The sequence below is a fragment of the Diospyros lotus genome, chromosome 14 (assembly GCF_014633365.1).
Source record: "Diospyros lotus cultivar Yz01 chromosome 14, ASM1463336v1, whole genome shotgun sequence".
Classification (NCBI taxonomy): Eukaryota; Viridiplantae; Streptophyta; class Magnoliopsida; order Ericales; family Ebenaceae; genus Diospyros; species Diospyros lotus.
In genome coordinates this window covers 10,376,557-10,391,758 of record NC_068351.1, presented here as the reverse complement: position 1 = coordinate 10,391,758, position 15,202 = coordinate 10,376,557, and the positions used below count along the sequence as shown (strand labels likewise).

Here is a 15,202-nt window from a genome sequence, read left to right as displayed (position 1 = left end):
ACCCCCAGTGTTTACTAAAAGTACAGCCAGCACCCATCATACTTTTAAAAATAACAAATATCTTCCTTCATTTTTTAAAACCGATAATATTTTGCTCCCGCCATTATTAAGTACTGTTAATTTTTTTTAAAAAAATCAAAAACACCATGTGGGACTTAGAAGTGGATGAATGTTGTCAACAACTAATGTCTTTTTTGTGATCCCGTTATTTATTTATTTTTATTTTTTTTTACTATTGTTGTGAATCTATACAAAATTAAAATCAGAATAGATTTAAATCAAAATATATTTATTCATTTTTTTTAAAAAAAAACAAGTTATTATAATTGAATTGAGTAGAAAACAATGTCCCGTCACAAATTAGTTGAAAATAAAATGTCCCATGAGTCAAAGGCATCTAGCAATAACCATTTCTGCTAAAAAAACAGGAAGGTTTATATGATCAATGATCCCAAACCACTATCATCGTTGTTTCAGTCTGTTATTTCAAGCAATATATACAAAATTGCGATGCTAAGCAAGATGAACAGCAAGGGGAATTAGAGGGATTCTGCAAACTGGGGGGCCTCCAAGTCCAGCTCTTGCCTCATGATGCAGTTCATAAACCAGTCACAATTGAAAGTCCGTATCCCTTTCTTTATTGCTGAAAGTGCTTCCTCCATATCCTCTTCGCATGCCAGAAATATGGTTTTTGAAGCTTGATTTATTTTTTCTAGTTTGCTTATCACCTGAATTTGCAACTTCCATATCAGGAAAGCTTGAAGCAAAAGTTACCTAGTAAAAAACTTGTTCAAAAATGCTGCCCAATTTAATGCAGAAAATTCATCAACAGACTAAAATGGAATAGTGAAAGCCACTAATAGGATAAGATTAGCATAAACAATTAATATATAATATATTAAGTCTTAATCTTATTACCTAGGATCCGCTAATTAGAAAAAGATGTCATGAAACCAATAAAAAAAAATCCCTTTTTTCACAATAAGCAACCAGGATGAAGCAAAGGATTTGGAAACATCACAAAACTTGCAAAATGTTTCATCTGTAGTCAAGACAAAAAAAAAAAAAAGAGTTCAACTTGCCTTCATTTTGCTATTGTTACTTCTCTATGGCAGCATCCTAAATTCCTAAAAACTAAGATATAGGCAAACTATCAGCAAAAATGATCAACATTCATATTGAGTTAGACAATTGTTGATTGTGGGCATGTCGGATGCTTTGGATTTTCTTGCTTCGAATGTATTTAATTAATGCAAATTTATAGACCAGTAGTAAGATTCATCAAGATTCTAACTTACATCTCCACCAGCAGACCTGACAATAGCTGATAGTGTACCAACTGGAGGCTGAAGATGAGGTGCCAGGCACACTTGATAGCCACTAAATAGTGCTTGTGGCCTTTCTCTCGCTCTCTGAACTGCATCCGTTAATTCAGTTCTGTACTTCAATTCATATTCTTCATCTTTCAAAATAAAAGGCATTTCATCTGTAGAAATACAAAAACCACTAGACAGGTAAAATAACACACTAATTACTAAAGCAAGGACCAGATATAGAAAGCTGGGTGGGGACTTGTGACTCACCCACGAATCGTCCCTCCCGAAAGCTTTCTTTAATCCAACTGGGCGAGATTATCCAAGCACTGCATAAGACAGTTCCAAGTTAAAACAAAACAACCAGCACATCCTCAAGTAAAACCAAGTTTGAGGTCACACGGGAGCAAGCAAAAGTGCTCCGCAATAAAATAACTATAAAAGATACATGGCTCAACAACAAAAGACTATCAAGATACACCAAAATTTAGCACCCAGAAAATGATGACGACGACAGGGCTTTGTTATTATTGCTCTGTTAAAATTGTCACTATTCTAGGCTGTGAACAGTACGCTGAGAGTAGTGTTTTCTGAAAGGCAGCAACAGAAAATGATGCGCCCTTGCCCCCAATCCCCCAAAGAAAAAAAAAAAAAAAAAACCTCCTTTGACTATGCTCAACTGTGGTAGGGCAGCATCATGCATCAGAAAAGTTTCAGATTCTCCAAATCTGAACTCCAATGAAAGAATATACAATTTTCTAGACAATGCTGACTCCTAATGGTATCAATACCATGACTCACGTTTTAGGAAACTAAGAAAATTTGATCAACCACAACATTCTTGATATCTTGATGTGAGCCAATAACAATACTTTTGGCCCGTAAAAACCTAAGACCTACAACCCATTTCTAGCAAATTACTTTCCATAATAAATAACTACAGAAAAAACAATGGGAAATGGTCTAGAAACATTTTTTACTATAAGACATTAAAAAGAATTAATTCCATCAAGTATGATTTTATGAAGTTAAATGGTGCTCCATATGAAATTCGGTCATTCGTTCTCTATATGCTTTGCATCATTGTTATTCATGCTTAACAACTGACATGATATTTCTAGGAATCTAGAGGTTTAATATATATTAATAGTCACATCTTCATTTAAAGTTGGCTTACTTTTAAAAAGCTGAAAAAAAGGTTGCTATTAGACAAATGCACAGCCAAAGCATTACTCTGATCCTATACAACTTAAACATAGGTAAAGGTATTAAATAATTCCCCAACCTGGGCAGAAAAGTATATAAATTTCAGAAAGTAAAACACCGTTCAATGCAGCTTCATATTCCAATATTTAGGAGATAAACATAATATAGTTTCAAAAATTCAATGATATCTTTGTTGACATTGGAAGTTAAAGCATGGACATCTATTAAACATGTGTTTTGAGTCCATGTCAAACTCATGTAAGACTGTGGCACTCATTAGAGATGCCCTATCACATGTCAAACATGTGGCTGAATATTTTCTATATTTTCAGAGCTCAACATGCGAAGCAACACAATTTAATTGCTTATTAACTTGGGGGTAAAAATTAAAATAAAAAAATATTGATTTACATCCATTAATCACTCCACAATCATGCCCTTTAATTTCAGAAATTCTGAAACTTAAACTTCTAATATCTTTGTTAATAAGCTTTTTTAAGACAGATAATGGACTTAATATTCACACTATTCTAAAGTGCAGAATGTGAACATATATGACTCACTATATAAGTGTATTTATTACATAAACATGAAGTTTTATTAGTTCCATTATATGTAAAAACAATTATGTGATCAAAATTTTGTCTTGCCATGTCCCTGATTCACATGTCAAGTATCTATCTGTGTGCTTCATATTGTCAATCAAAGCAACATAAAAATGGTAAAATTTGTCCAGTAACTAAAATCATCAAAAGTCCAGCTCCAATCACTATTTGCCAAAACCCATTATTTTGTTTCTTTTCATCTGCAGATAAAAATTGTAAGATTCAAAATCATACTTGATTCTTATCTTTTTTGGGACATTAGTAACCATCCATCTCAACATCCTCTCAGCAGTGTTCTTGTAAGCTTTGTGTTTCTATACAACACGGTAGTCATGCATAAAGCATTGGTAACCTTATAGCCATTGAACTTTTTACCATTCAATATACATATATTTCTTCCATGAAAAGTATGCCCTGCAATTTTCACCTATGACAATTACTGTAATTAAACCCCTAAATACTCACAACACAACCCATCAATTAAAATCAAGGTGATGTGTCATAGGCAAAAGGCCATTAAAGACCAAAAAAGCCCAAAAGGCCCAAAACAATTTGGGAGCTTTTTGGAGAATCATGCAAAAGGCTAGGCCCGGAGAACTAAAGGCCAAGAGACCTTTACAGTCTCTCGAAGACCGGGAGCCAAGAGAGCACAAGGTCTCCTGAAGATCTTAAATCGAGAGACCACAAGGTCTCCCGAAAATATTAAATCAAGAGACCAAGGCCTCCCAACAACCTATACCAAGGGACTATTTCTATCGGGAGATTGTAAGTCACCACGTAAATTTTCCCTTCATTGGGGAGAGGTCCTAAACAAAGCGCAAACAGAATAACTCCAATATCTGAAAATCCCTCCGAGAGTTCTGCAAAAAAGATAGACATTATTCATAAAAATTTTAATCCTAATGGACCTCAAAATATTATGATGGACATTATCCGAAAGAATTCTAATTCTAGTAGATCTCAAAAAGCTCTATACTCCTCTATACATAAATAAGCCCTCATTCCAAAAAAAGTATGTCTCTGATACTAATTTTAATACGACATTCGAGTCTTCAATGTAGAAAGTGATTATAGGAGGTGACTTAAATGGGCACGTGGGTAGAGACGGAAACGGATATAGAGAGGTACACGGAGGGTATGGATTCGGGGAAATTAATAATGAGGGTAAATTTATCCTAGATTTTGTTATGGCATATGGGCTCATTATAACCAATACTAGGTTCAAAAAACGGGACGAACACTTAATCACATATAAAAATATCACCTCAAGCACCCAAATAGATTACTTCCTCATGAGACAAGAGGATAGGTTATGTTGTAGGAATTGTAAGGTGATACCAGGAGAGTGTTTGACTACTCAACATAGACTTCTAGTACTTGATGTCTAAATAAGAAATTGGAAGAGAAAAAATCACATAAAACAAAATCCAAGAATCAGGTGGTGGAATTTAAAAGGGGAGAAACAACTAATCTTCAAAGAAAAATTAAGGGGTAGAAGGGAATGGAATGGAGAAAGACAGACAAACCAAATGTGGAAAGAAATGGCTAATGCTCTGAGAAGCACAGCAAAGGTAGTCCTTGGAAAGACAAATGGTAGAGCCCCTAACCTTAAGGAGTCTTGGTGGTGAAATGAAGAGGTACAATTGAAAATTAAAAATAAGAAAACTTGCTATAAGGCAGCAAAAAGAGCTATTAGTGAAGCAAGGTCAAAAGCATATGAGAATCTATATAAACGACTTGATACAAAAGATGGAGAAAGGGATATATATAAATTAGCTAAAGCAAGAGAAAGAAAAACACGGGATTTAAATCAAGTGAAATGCATAAAAGATGACAATCAAAATGTTTTAGTAAATGAGGGAGCGATTAAGGAGAGATGGAAGGAGTATTTCACAAAATTATTCAATGATGGTGGTGACACAAGAGTTAGGTTGGGACATCTTAGTAACTCCGAAGGGAATGTGAGCTACACATTCTATCGACGCATAAGTTCAAATGAAATAAGGCAAGCATTAAAAAAGATGAAAAATCATAAGGCAGTGGGACCAAATAATATACCAATAGAAGCATGGAAATGCATGGGAGAAGAGGGCATCTCCTGGCTAACGCAACTATTTAACGCCATCCTTAAATCAAAAAAAATGCCAGATGAGTGGAGGAAGAGTATTTTGGTTCCTATATACAAGAACAAATGAGATGTTCAAAACTGTGAAAATTATAGAAGAATTAAGTTAATGAGTCATACCATGAAACTCTGGGAGAGAATAATAGAGCAGAGGCTCAGAAAGGAAACAAATGTGTCAGAAAATCAATTTGGTTTCATGCCTGGTAGGTCAACAATGGAAGCTATATATTTACTGAGACGTCTAATGGAAAGGTATCGAGATCATCAGAAGGACCTACATATGGTGTTTATAGATCTAGAAAAGGCCTATGATATGGTCCCTAGAGAAGTATTATGGAGGGTTTTAGAGAAGAAATGAGTCAAAATAGCCTATATACAAGCCCTTAAGGACATGTATCATGGTGTAGAGACAAGGGTCAGAACATGCGGAGGGAATACTGAACCATTTACAACTACAATAGGACTACATCAAGGTTCTGCACTAAGTCCATACTTATTTGCCCTAGTAATGGATGAACTCACTAAAGATATTCAGACAGATGTGCCATGGTGTATGCTATTTGCAGACGACATAGTATTGGTGGATAAAACAAAAGAAGGAGTGAACACTAAGCTTGAGTTGTGGAGAAACAATTTAGAATCTAAGAGATTTAAATTAAGTAGAAAGAAAACAGAATATATGGAATGCAAATTTAGTAAAAATGCAAGAGTGGATGATGTTATAATAAAATTAGAAGACCAAATCTTACAAAGAAAAGACCATTTTCGATATTTGGGATCAGTGATTCAAAAAGATGGAGAAATCCACGAGGATGTCGCACATAGAATTAAGGCAGGTTGGCTAAAATAGAGAAATGCATCGGGGGTGTTATGTGATGGTAAAATCCCATTAAAATTGAAAGGAAAATTTTATAGGACAGCTATAAGACCAGTCTTGCTGTATGGCTCAAAATGTTGGGCAGTCAAATACCAGCATGAGCAAAAGACGAGTGTAGCAGAGATGAGGATGTTAAGATGGATGTGCGGACATACAAGAAAGGATAAAATTAAAAATGAAGTTATTCGTAATAAGGTAGGAGTAGTGCCAATCGAGCAAAAGATGAGAGAGACTAGACTAAGATGGTTTGGTCATGTGAGAAGGAGACTAAGAGACGCTCATGTGAGGAGAGTTGATGAAATGGAACAATTAGTCACAAAAAGAGATAGAGGTAGACCCAAGAAGACTTTGGGAGAGACATTAAAATTTGATATGAAATATATGGATCTAAATGAGGATATGACAAAAGACAGAAATACATGGAAGTCTAGAATTCATGTAGCCGACCCCACATAGTGGGATAAAGGCTGGATATGTTGTTGTTGTTGTTGTATTCGAGTCTTCAATGTCTAATTTAAACATCAGTGTATTTGCATGGAGACTACCTTGTACCCTCTAATCGTTCTCTTTCTTATAAAATCCAAGCAATTTGACGATGATGTTTCCAATTAATAAATTCATTATTTGTGTTCGAGCAACAACACAATGGTTAACTCTCATTTTAAGATTTGTAGCATTTTTGAATATTCATTTCCAGAGTAGCACAAGAGCCATCCATACTTTTGTGCATCTTAACCACCAATTATAAATACTGATAATAGATGGTGAATGTTACATTAAAGAAGGCAAATTTAATAATAGAACTACAAGAAAAGGCAATATTAAGATTGGATAAACTTAGTGATGTTCACATGTGCTTATTAAGAAACTGAGATTCAAAGTAAAGCAAGAGAATGCAGAAACTACAATTCAAAGGAAAGCAGTAGAGTGGTTAACTTCCTAAAAATCTACAAAGAAACTGACCCCGAAGAGAGAGCAGTACAGAAATTCAGTGTTTTTCTCACTTTTCCAGTGACTACATGTGTGCTTAAACTTCCATCAGAGATGACAGCCCCACCAAGGTCTTCAATTATCTATTTAAACATGAAACAGTAATAGGAAGGATCAGAAGTACAACTACGATATATATATACATGTAGTCACCATGAAATCAATGCATGGTAAAGAGAACACCAAAAACTAGTATATGGCTAAATCCAAAACTCTTCTAAGGCATGGAACAAATAAAAAACCTACACACAATGATAAATATTTCAAATAACCAACCAGCCATTAGAATTGCAAGAACTCCTAATTGGAAATGCAGACAAGAAAATGATACATTTGTGAATTATAAAAATTTAACCTTTACAAGGCAACTTAATGCTAATATAGCAAGAATAGTTTATTGGCTGGAAGCTTACTGAACTAACACATGCCTGTAACCACCAGTACTTAGTCAAATTCAGGAGGAAAGAGAGAAGGCAAGTGCAAACAAAAGGAAAAGAGCAAGTTGTTTGCCCCAATTCAAGCTCTATAATTCCAACAAAAAATGTACAGTAAATCTCTAAAACAACAGAAAAATAGTGTACGACATTGTAGTGTTTTGCTTCTTTTTTACCAACCTCATGACCATAATAACATAATTTCCAAAGAATGTGCACAAAGATATTTGGGATTACCGCCCTTACACGGTCCTCCGCCACTCGTGCTCTCGATTTTGGTAGAGGAGGTAAATCGCAGGCAAGCCTTTGGCCCTTGCCTAGATCAAGTATCGAACTCGTGATCTATTGGTACTAACCCCAACATATCACTTGCCCGCCACTTGACCTATGCCCCGAGCGCAATGTGCACAAAGATATTTGGTTAGTAGGAAGCTAGAACAAATAACATAGCACCAAGGGCTTCTTGCAGTGAGAAGTTTTAAGGATCGAGTAGTTAGGCTAGAGAAAGAAAGAGATGACAGTGATGGCAAATTGACATGTCTAATGGTAATAACTCATGCAATGCATAAAGATACATGTGAAACAATGCCACACGGTGCATTGATAACTTGGCCATAGTTTGGTGTCTTTAAACTTAGAAGTTGGAATCTTACTTTTTTATGTTTTTTATTTTTTTTATTGATGCAGAAGAAAACTGAAAATTTGGTATATTTTTTACTTCCACTTGATTACAATATATATAGGAGAAAAAAATCAACCTGATAAAATATATTCTCCTTATTTATCTTGTATTTTATCTATCTTGTACTTTATCTTTTTCTTATTTCTTTCTTGATTACGTTTATTTGTATTTTTCTTTGTTGTAATCTAGTCCCATAAAATAGAAATGTAATCTCTAAAATCTAGGAGAATTCTTTGGAAACTCTTCTATAAATATTTTCCATTCGTATCAATAAAATAGACGGGAATATCGCTTCTCTTTCTCCTTTTTCTACATGGTATCAAAGTCTTGTTAATAGGCTAATAAAATAAACCCTAGTGCCTTCATTGCAAAGCTTCAAATTGCACCGTCACTATTCACCATCACCGTCACTATTCACGTCGAAACGTCTCTGTCCGGCAACCATCTTCTAGCACCGCCACCACTATTGGGTTCACCATCATCAGATCGGCTGACCACCGAAGAACCACCGCCATCAGAGTCCACACGCGCCGCCGTCAGTTCGCTTCCGACTCCACACATCGACGCGTGAAGGAGCGTCCACAACCCTTTCACCTCCGGCTACACCAAATCTACTCTCCAACGTCTTTCTAGCCGATCCCTGGTGTCAAAATCTTCCGTTGATAGGTGCTTCTTCCTTCCGTTGCTGTCTCAAATTGCCGATTCCATTGCTGTCTCATTTTTCTTCTCTACTCCACCTGAGTCTTCACCATGACAGACACTTCTGAGACAAAGAACGGTGCTTCATCTGACATGCCAATGGGGAGTTTGTCTAACAATGACCTTCCAGGGTTACATCAGTCTTATAGGCTTGATGGAAGGAACTACTTACAATGGGTGCAACTTGTGCGGACTTTCTTGAAAGGAAGAGAAAAGATGGCCCATCTGACCGAGCCTAGTCCAAATGCTAAAGACCCTAATTTTGCTGCATGGGAAGTAGAGGATTCCTTGATAATGTCTTGGTTGTGGGGCTCAATGCACCTTGAGGTAAGTAAAAATTGCATGTTCTTGTCTACGGTTAAGGATATTTGGGATACTACAAAGCGTACTTATTCTAAAGTGCAAGATACCTTGGTTATTTTTTATATCAAGATGAAAATAAGTGGTACTAAACAGGGTTCTCTAACTGTCACCCAATATTATAATAAAATGAATGGATATTGGCTTGAGTTGGATCATTATCAAGAAATCAAGATGAAATGCAATGAAGATGCAGCCACCATAACTGCAATATTTGAAAGAGATAGAGTAGTTGAATTTTTAGCAGGCCTTAATGCTGATTTTGATCAAGTAAGGGTGCAGGTCCTAGGGAAAGACAAAATTCCTTCTCCAAATGAAGTCTTTGCTATTGTTCGTTGTGAGGAGTATAGGAGAATAGCTATGCTAAATGAGACATCTCTTGAGGGATCTGCAATGGCAACTAACAAGAAAGATGCTTCTCGGTTTAGGTCACAACAAGGTGGGAATGTTTTTAATCCTAAAGCTCAAAATAAAGATGGTTTATGGTGTTCTTTTTGTAAGAAACCCAGGCATATCAGGGAGACTTGTTTTAAACTCCATGGGAAAGAAGCGGTACTGAATAAGGTAGGAGGGATGAAGAATCTTCAGCCCCGACAGCAAGTTCAAGCCTATTAAGCTGCCAAAGAGGAAGAGACTGCATTGGAAAAGACAAATTCAGTTACAGCTGATTCATCTATCATGATTGAACAGCTTAATGCTGAAGAAATCAGCAAGCTTAAAAGCTTCCTAAAGACTATTCAAGGTGGTTCTTGTTCCATGACCCAAACAGGTATTTGCTTGAATTCTGAATCTAGTATTGCCTCACATACTATTAGGAATAATCTATGAATTCTAGATTCAGGGGCTACTAATCATATGACCTTTAATATAAATGTCTTCGATTCCTATACCCCAATAAGTAGCTCCAAAAAGATAACGGTGGCCAATGGTAATACAATTTCTATAGCTGGACATGGTAATGTAAATCTCAATTTCTCATTGCCTATGCAGCATGTTCCTCATGTCCCAAATCTTTCTAGCAACTTGATTTCTATTCATAAGCTAACCAAGGATCTAAATTGTTGTGTTGTCTTTTTCCCAAACAAATGTGAATTTCAAGCACTAGACACGGGGAAGAAGATTAGAGTTGGTGAGGAATGGAATGAGTTGTATTTTCTGAAGACATGCAATGCTGATCTTAAGGGGGAGAAACCTTCATCTTACTCTTCTCAACCAGCTTCGGCTTCTTCAATTCCTATTCAACCAGCTATTTTGATTCATGATTTTTGGCTTCAACATTGTCGTTTAGGGCACCCTGCCATTAGTACTATGTAGTCTATGTTTCCAACTATGCTTAGAAATTTGGACATTTCTAATCTGCATTGTGATGTGTGTGAACTTTCTAAACATCATAGAGTTTCATATCCTGTGAGTAACAATTTATAATCTCTTCCATTTAGTTTGATTCATTCGAATGTGTGGGGAGCATCTAAAATTCCTAATTGTTCTGAGGCTAGGTGGTTTATTACCTTTATTGATGATTGTACAAGAACAACTTGGGTTTATCTCTTAAAGAATAAGACCGCTATTTGTTCTATCTTACCTATTTTTTATAAGATGATATCTACTCAATTTCGCTCTCAAATTAAAAAATTCCGAGCTGATAATGCAAGAGACTACTTCAATCATCACTTGCATAACTTCTTCCAACAAGAAGGTATAATTCATGAGTCTTCATGTGTTGATACTCCTCAACGGAATGGTGTAACAGAAAGAAAAATGAGACATTTGCTCAATGTTATTAGAGCTCTCTTACTACATCATTCTGTCCCCAAGTCTTACTGGGGGGAGGCAATTTTGACTCCTGCCTACCTAATTAACCGAGTTCCTTTTACTCTTCTAAAACACCAAAGCCCAATTCAATGCTTGTCCTCCTATTTTCCAGCAATGTTTTCTCATACTCCTCTTCCTTTGAGAGTCTTTGTTTGTGTTGTTTTTGTCCATGTATCGAAACATCATAGGGATAAACTGGAGTTACTGGACCCTCGAGCCCTCAAATGTGTTTTTTGGTTATTCGCTCACTCAAAAAGGGTACAAGTGTTATCACCTCGCTACTAGAAAATTTTATGTGAGCAAAGAGGTTACATTTGTTGAAAATCAGTCATTCTTTGGTCCTCCTAGTACTGATATTCAAGATACACATATATCTTGGGCTGATATAAATAATGATCTTCCCATTTTGGAAACCTCTCATGATTTGCAGATTCATGCTCCATCTAACTCTTCCTTAGATGAACAAAACCAGCCGGAACCTCCAGAAGAACAATTGCCATCCACTCCAATTCAATTTGAAGGATCTCCCTATGTATTTAAGAGGAGAGCACAGCAACAACAGCCCATTCTAGAACCTCTTCCAGCACCAGTTTCCTCTCCTAATCCAGATAATGAAACCTCACGTTGTTATCCCTCTGATTCTCAGCCCAATTCTGCCACATCTAATTCACTGCCTGCATCAATTACTAATGATCTTGATCTGCCAATTACCCTTCGCAAAGGGAGCAGAAGCTACACCCAACACTATTTGGCCAATTATGTCCTATCACCGCTTATCTCCAAATCATAAGGCTTTTCTGACTTCCTTAGATACAATTCCTATTCCTAAGACAGTTAGTGAGGCTTTCCAAGATCAGAATTGGGTTCAAGCAATGCAAGTGGAGATGAGGGCCTTAGAAAAAAATCAGACATGGGACATTGTCCCTAAGCCAAAGGGAGTCAAGCCCGTAGGCTGCCGGTGGGTTTTTAACCTCAAATATAATGCAGATGGGTCCCTAGAAAGGTATAAGGCAAGGCTAGTTGCTAAGGGATACACACAAACTTATGGTATTGATTACCTAGAAACTTTTGCTCCGGTAGCCAAAATCTCAACTATGCGTATCCTATTAGCCTTGACACCGCACTATGGCTGGAAGTTGCACCAATTTGATGTAAAGAGTGCCTTCTTGCATGGAGATTTAGAGGAAGAGGTGTTCATGGAACCCCCTCCCGGCTTTGATAAAGGGTTGTCCGAACAGGTATGCAAATTAAGGAAAACTCTTTATGGCCTTAAATAATCTCCTCAGGTCTAGTTTGATCGTTTTTCTAAAGCCATGAGACATATGAGTTATTCTCAAAGTAAGGGTGATCGTACTCTTTTCTTTAAGCATTCCTATGGGGGAAGGGTAATAGCTCTTTTGGTTTATGAGAATGATATTATTGTCACTGGAAATAATTGTGAGGAGCAGGTACAACTTAAGGATAATCTGTCCAAGACTTTTGAAATTAAAGATCTTGGCATTTTCAAGTATTTTTTGGGTATAGAGGTAACTTATTCTAAAACAGGTATCTTCTTATCCCAAAGAAAAAATATTCTTGATCTATTGCATGAGACAGGTTTGCTAGGTGGCAAAGGTGCAAGTACTCCGGTGGAATTTAATGTTAAACTATGTGATCAAGGTCAACCAGTGGATAAAGGGAGGTATCAACGATTGGTCAGCAAACTAATCCACTTATCTCACACCAGACCAGATGTTGCCTTCGCAGTAAGTTTGGTTAGTCAGTTCATGCATTGTCCTACAGAAGATCATATGCAAGTTGTACGACGAATTTTGTGCTATTTAAAGACAACTCCAGGTAAAGGAATCTTATTTAAAGTTGGGACAGATTTGGATATCAATCTTATTTAAAGTTGGGATAGATTTGGATATCACAGGATACACTGATGCAGACTATGGTGGGTCTTTGGTTGATAGACGCTCTACCACAGTTTATTGTGTCTTCTTAGGTGGAAATTTGATTTTTTAGAAGAGTAAAAGGCAAGGGGTAGTAGCGCGATCAAGTGCTGAAGCCGAATTTCGAGCACTAGCAATGGGCCTATGTGAGTTGCTGTGGTTGCGAATTATTTTGGAAGATTTGAGAATTTTCAGCCATGGGCCAATCAAATTGTGTTGTGATAATAAGTCAGTTATAAGTATAGCACATAATCCTATGCAGCATGATCGCACCAAACATGTGGAGATAAATAAACATTTTATTAAGGAAAAATTGGAAGTCGGATTGATTTGCATTCCGTATGTGTCTTCGGAAGAACAACTGGCTGATTGTTTGACCAAAGGGCTGCCTCCTAAATGGTTTGAAGACTTGGTGTGCAAGCTAAGGATGGTTGATATCCATTCCCCAGCTTGAGGGGGAGTAATAAAATATATTCTCCTTATTTATCTTGTACTTTATCTTTATCATATTTCTTTCTTGATTAGGTTTATTTGTATTTTTCTTTGTTGTAATCTAGTCCTATAAAATAGGAATGTAATCTCTAAAATCTAGAAGAATTCTTAGAAAACTCTTGTATAAATATTTTTCATTCGTATCAATAAAATATACGGGAATACCGCTTCCCTTTCTCATTTTTTCTACAAGTTTTGTACTTTCATTACCCTCTGGCCTCTAGAGAATGCCTGAAATTAGTTGCTCAATTTCCAACCCTCAGTCAATGCCAAAGGAACAGTCTTTAATGTTGACTGTATCTGTCGCCAGATATTATCTTATGTTGCTTGTGAAAGCCTTGATTTAGATTTGATTACTAATTTCAAATCCAGAGATTTGAAATCTGCACAATAATCCTCTTGTTTTAGAAATCATTATTTTGGATATTGAAGTTAGTCTACCTAATTACGCATATATTTATATAATCAATCTTCATTGTATAGTTATATCTGTAATTGAGATACTGGTGCATGGTTCCAGAAATGTGCTTGGCCTCAAAGATAGAGGAAGGGCAGGAGGGTAAGGCATCATCACCATGAAGGAATTGAAAATTGCCATGGGTTCACAATATTTATGACAATATTTCATCTTTGATTCTTTGTACAAATTACTAAAAGATGCAACTGAAGTTAGGAGGACCAACTTGATTTTATTACCCACGATTTCTGTCAAAGAAAAACCACAAAAAAAACTGTTGTAAATGCAAAATTTGTGCGGGATTGTGTGGACCCCACTGGACTTGATCCAGAACAAGTCCACATAGAAAGGGAGTGTAAGTAAATTACCCCATCTTATTCTAGAGGAGAAATTCCAAGCTTTCCACACTATGCAAAAGTAGGCTCTCAAACCTCGCATACACCTCCTTGTACTCAAAACTGCCTGTGGATTCTGGTTAAAATGGCTTTAGTATTGTTGGCATCACCAATCGACCTATTAGTCCAGAGTAGGGAAACATGTATACTTTTGTATCAAGACATTGTTTTGATAGTCATATAGATGTCATGTCTAAAATTCAAATGGGCAGTCAATGACTCGGTTTTTTCCCTACTTGAGAAGTTGTACAAGTCAAAAAGAGAGGGGTTCTTTCATACTATTATGAAGCATATCGATGAAGGCTAGGCATGAATAAGGAAATGGGACACAATTATCTTGGAAGAGATGAAGATGAGAATACGCCAAAAATTATATATTTAAATATTTTTATGACTATGTCCATAAAAGTAATATCAAAAGGTGATTTTAATATTACATTTAATCATAATTCAATGCAGTCAATAAGTTTAAAAATCTTTCAACATATAAAAACTAACATTATTTTATCAATCCAAATGTAGAAACACTTAAATCCAAAAATGATGAAATTATCCATCACAAATGGAAAGGCTTAGAAGTCAAAGACATTGATTAATGTCAATTGTCGTGAATAAAGACTGTGATTATGTGTATGATTGGTCAGATATTTTGTAGATTTAAAGGCTGTAACAATCCCACAATCTATGGCATTGATTACCAATCCCAATTAATCTCTCAATTTATGGGATTGATTATAATCAATCTTATCCCACAATCTATGGGATTGATTATAATTAATCTTAATTGTTGGGATTGATTGATTGATATAAATTAGTAATTG

The 15,202-nt window shown here is 36.1% G+C and overlaps 1 protein-coding gene across 3 annotated transcripts in view; it reads right to left on the bottom strand.

Annotated features, from left to right (window-relative positions):
- Window positions 1–356: 356 nt before the first annotated feature.
- LOC127791239 (uncharacterized) overlaps window positions 357–15,202 on the bottom strand; it is a 32,945-nt gene continuing 18,099 nt past the window's right edge. Inside the window, exons 11-14 of one of the 3 annotated variants that reach the window (XM_052321099.1) lie at window positions 7,090–7,199; window positions 1,584–1,642; window positions 1,299–1,486; window positions 357–774 (exon numbers count right to left, since the gene is read on the bottom strand). In XM_052321099.1, the coding sequence (XP_052177059.1) occupies window positions 610–774; window positions 1,299–1,486; window positions 1,584–1,642; window positions 7,090–7,199 (522 nt within the window). In that variant the 3' untranslated portion in view covers window positions 357–609. The remainder of the gene's footprint in view (window positions 775–1,298; window positions 1,487–1,583; window positions 1,643–7,089; window positions 7,200–15,202) is intronic. The other 2 variants (XM_052321098.1, XM_052321100.1) reach the window with 2 other exon arrangements.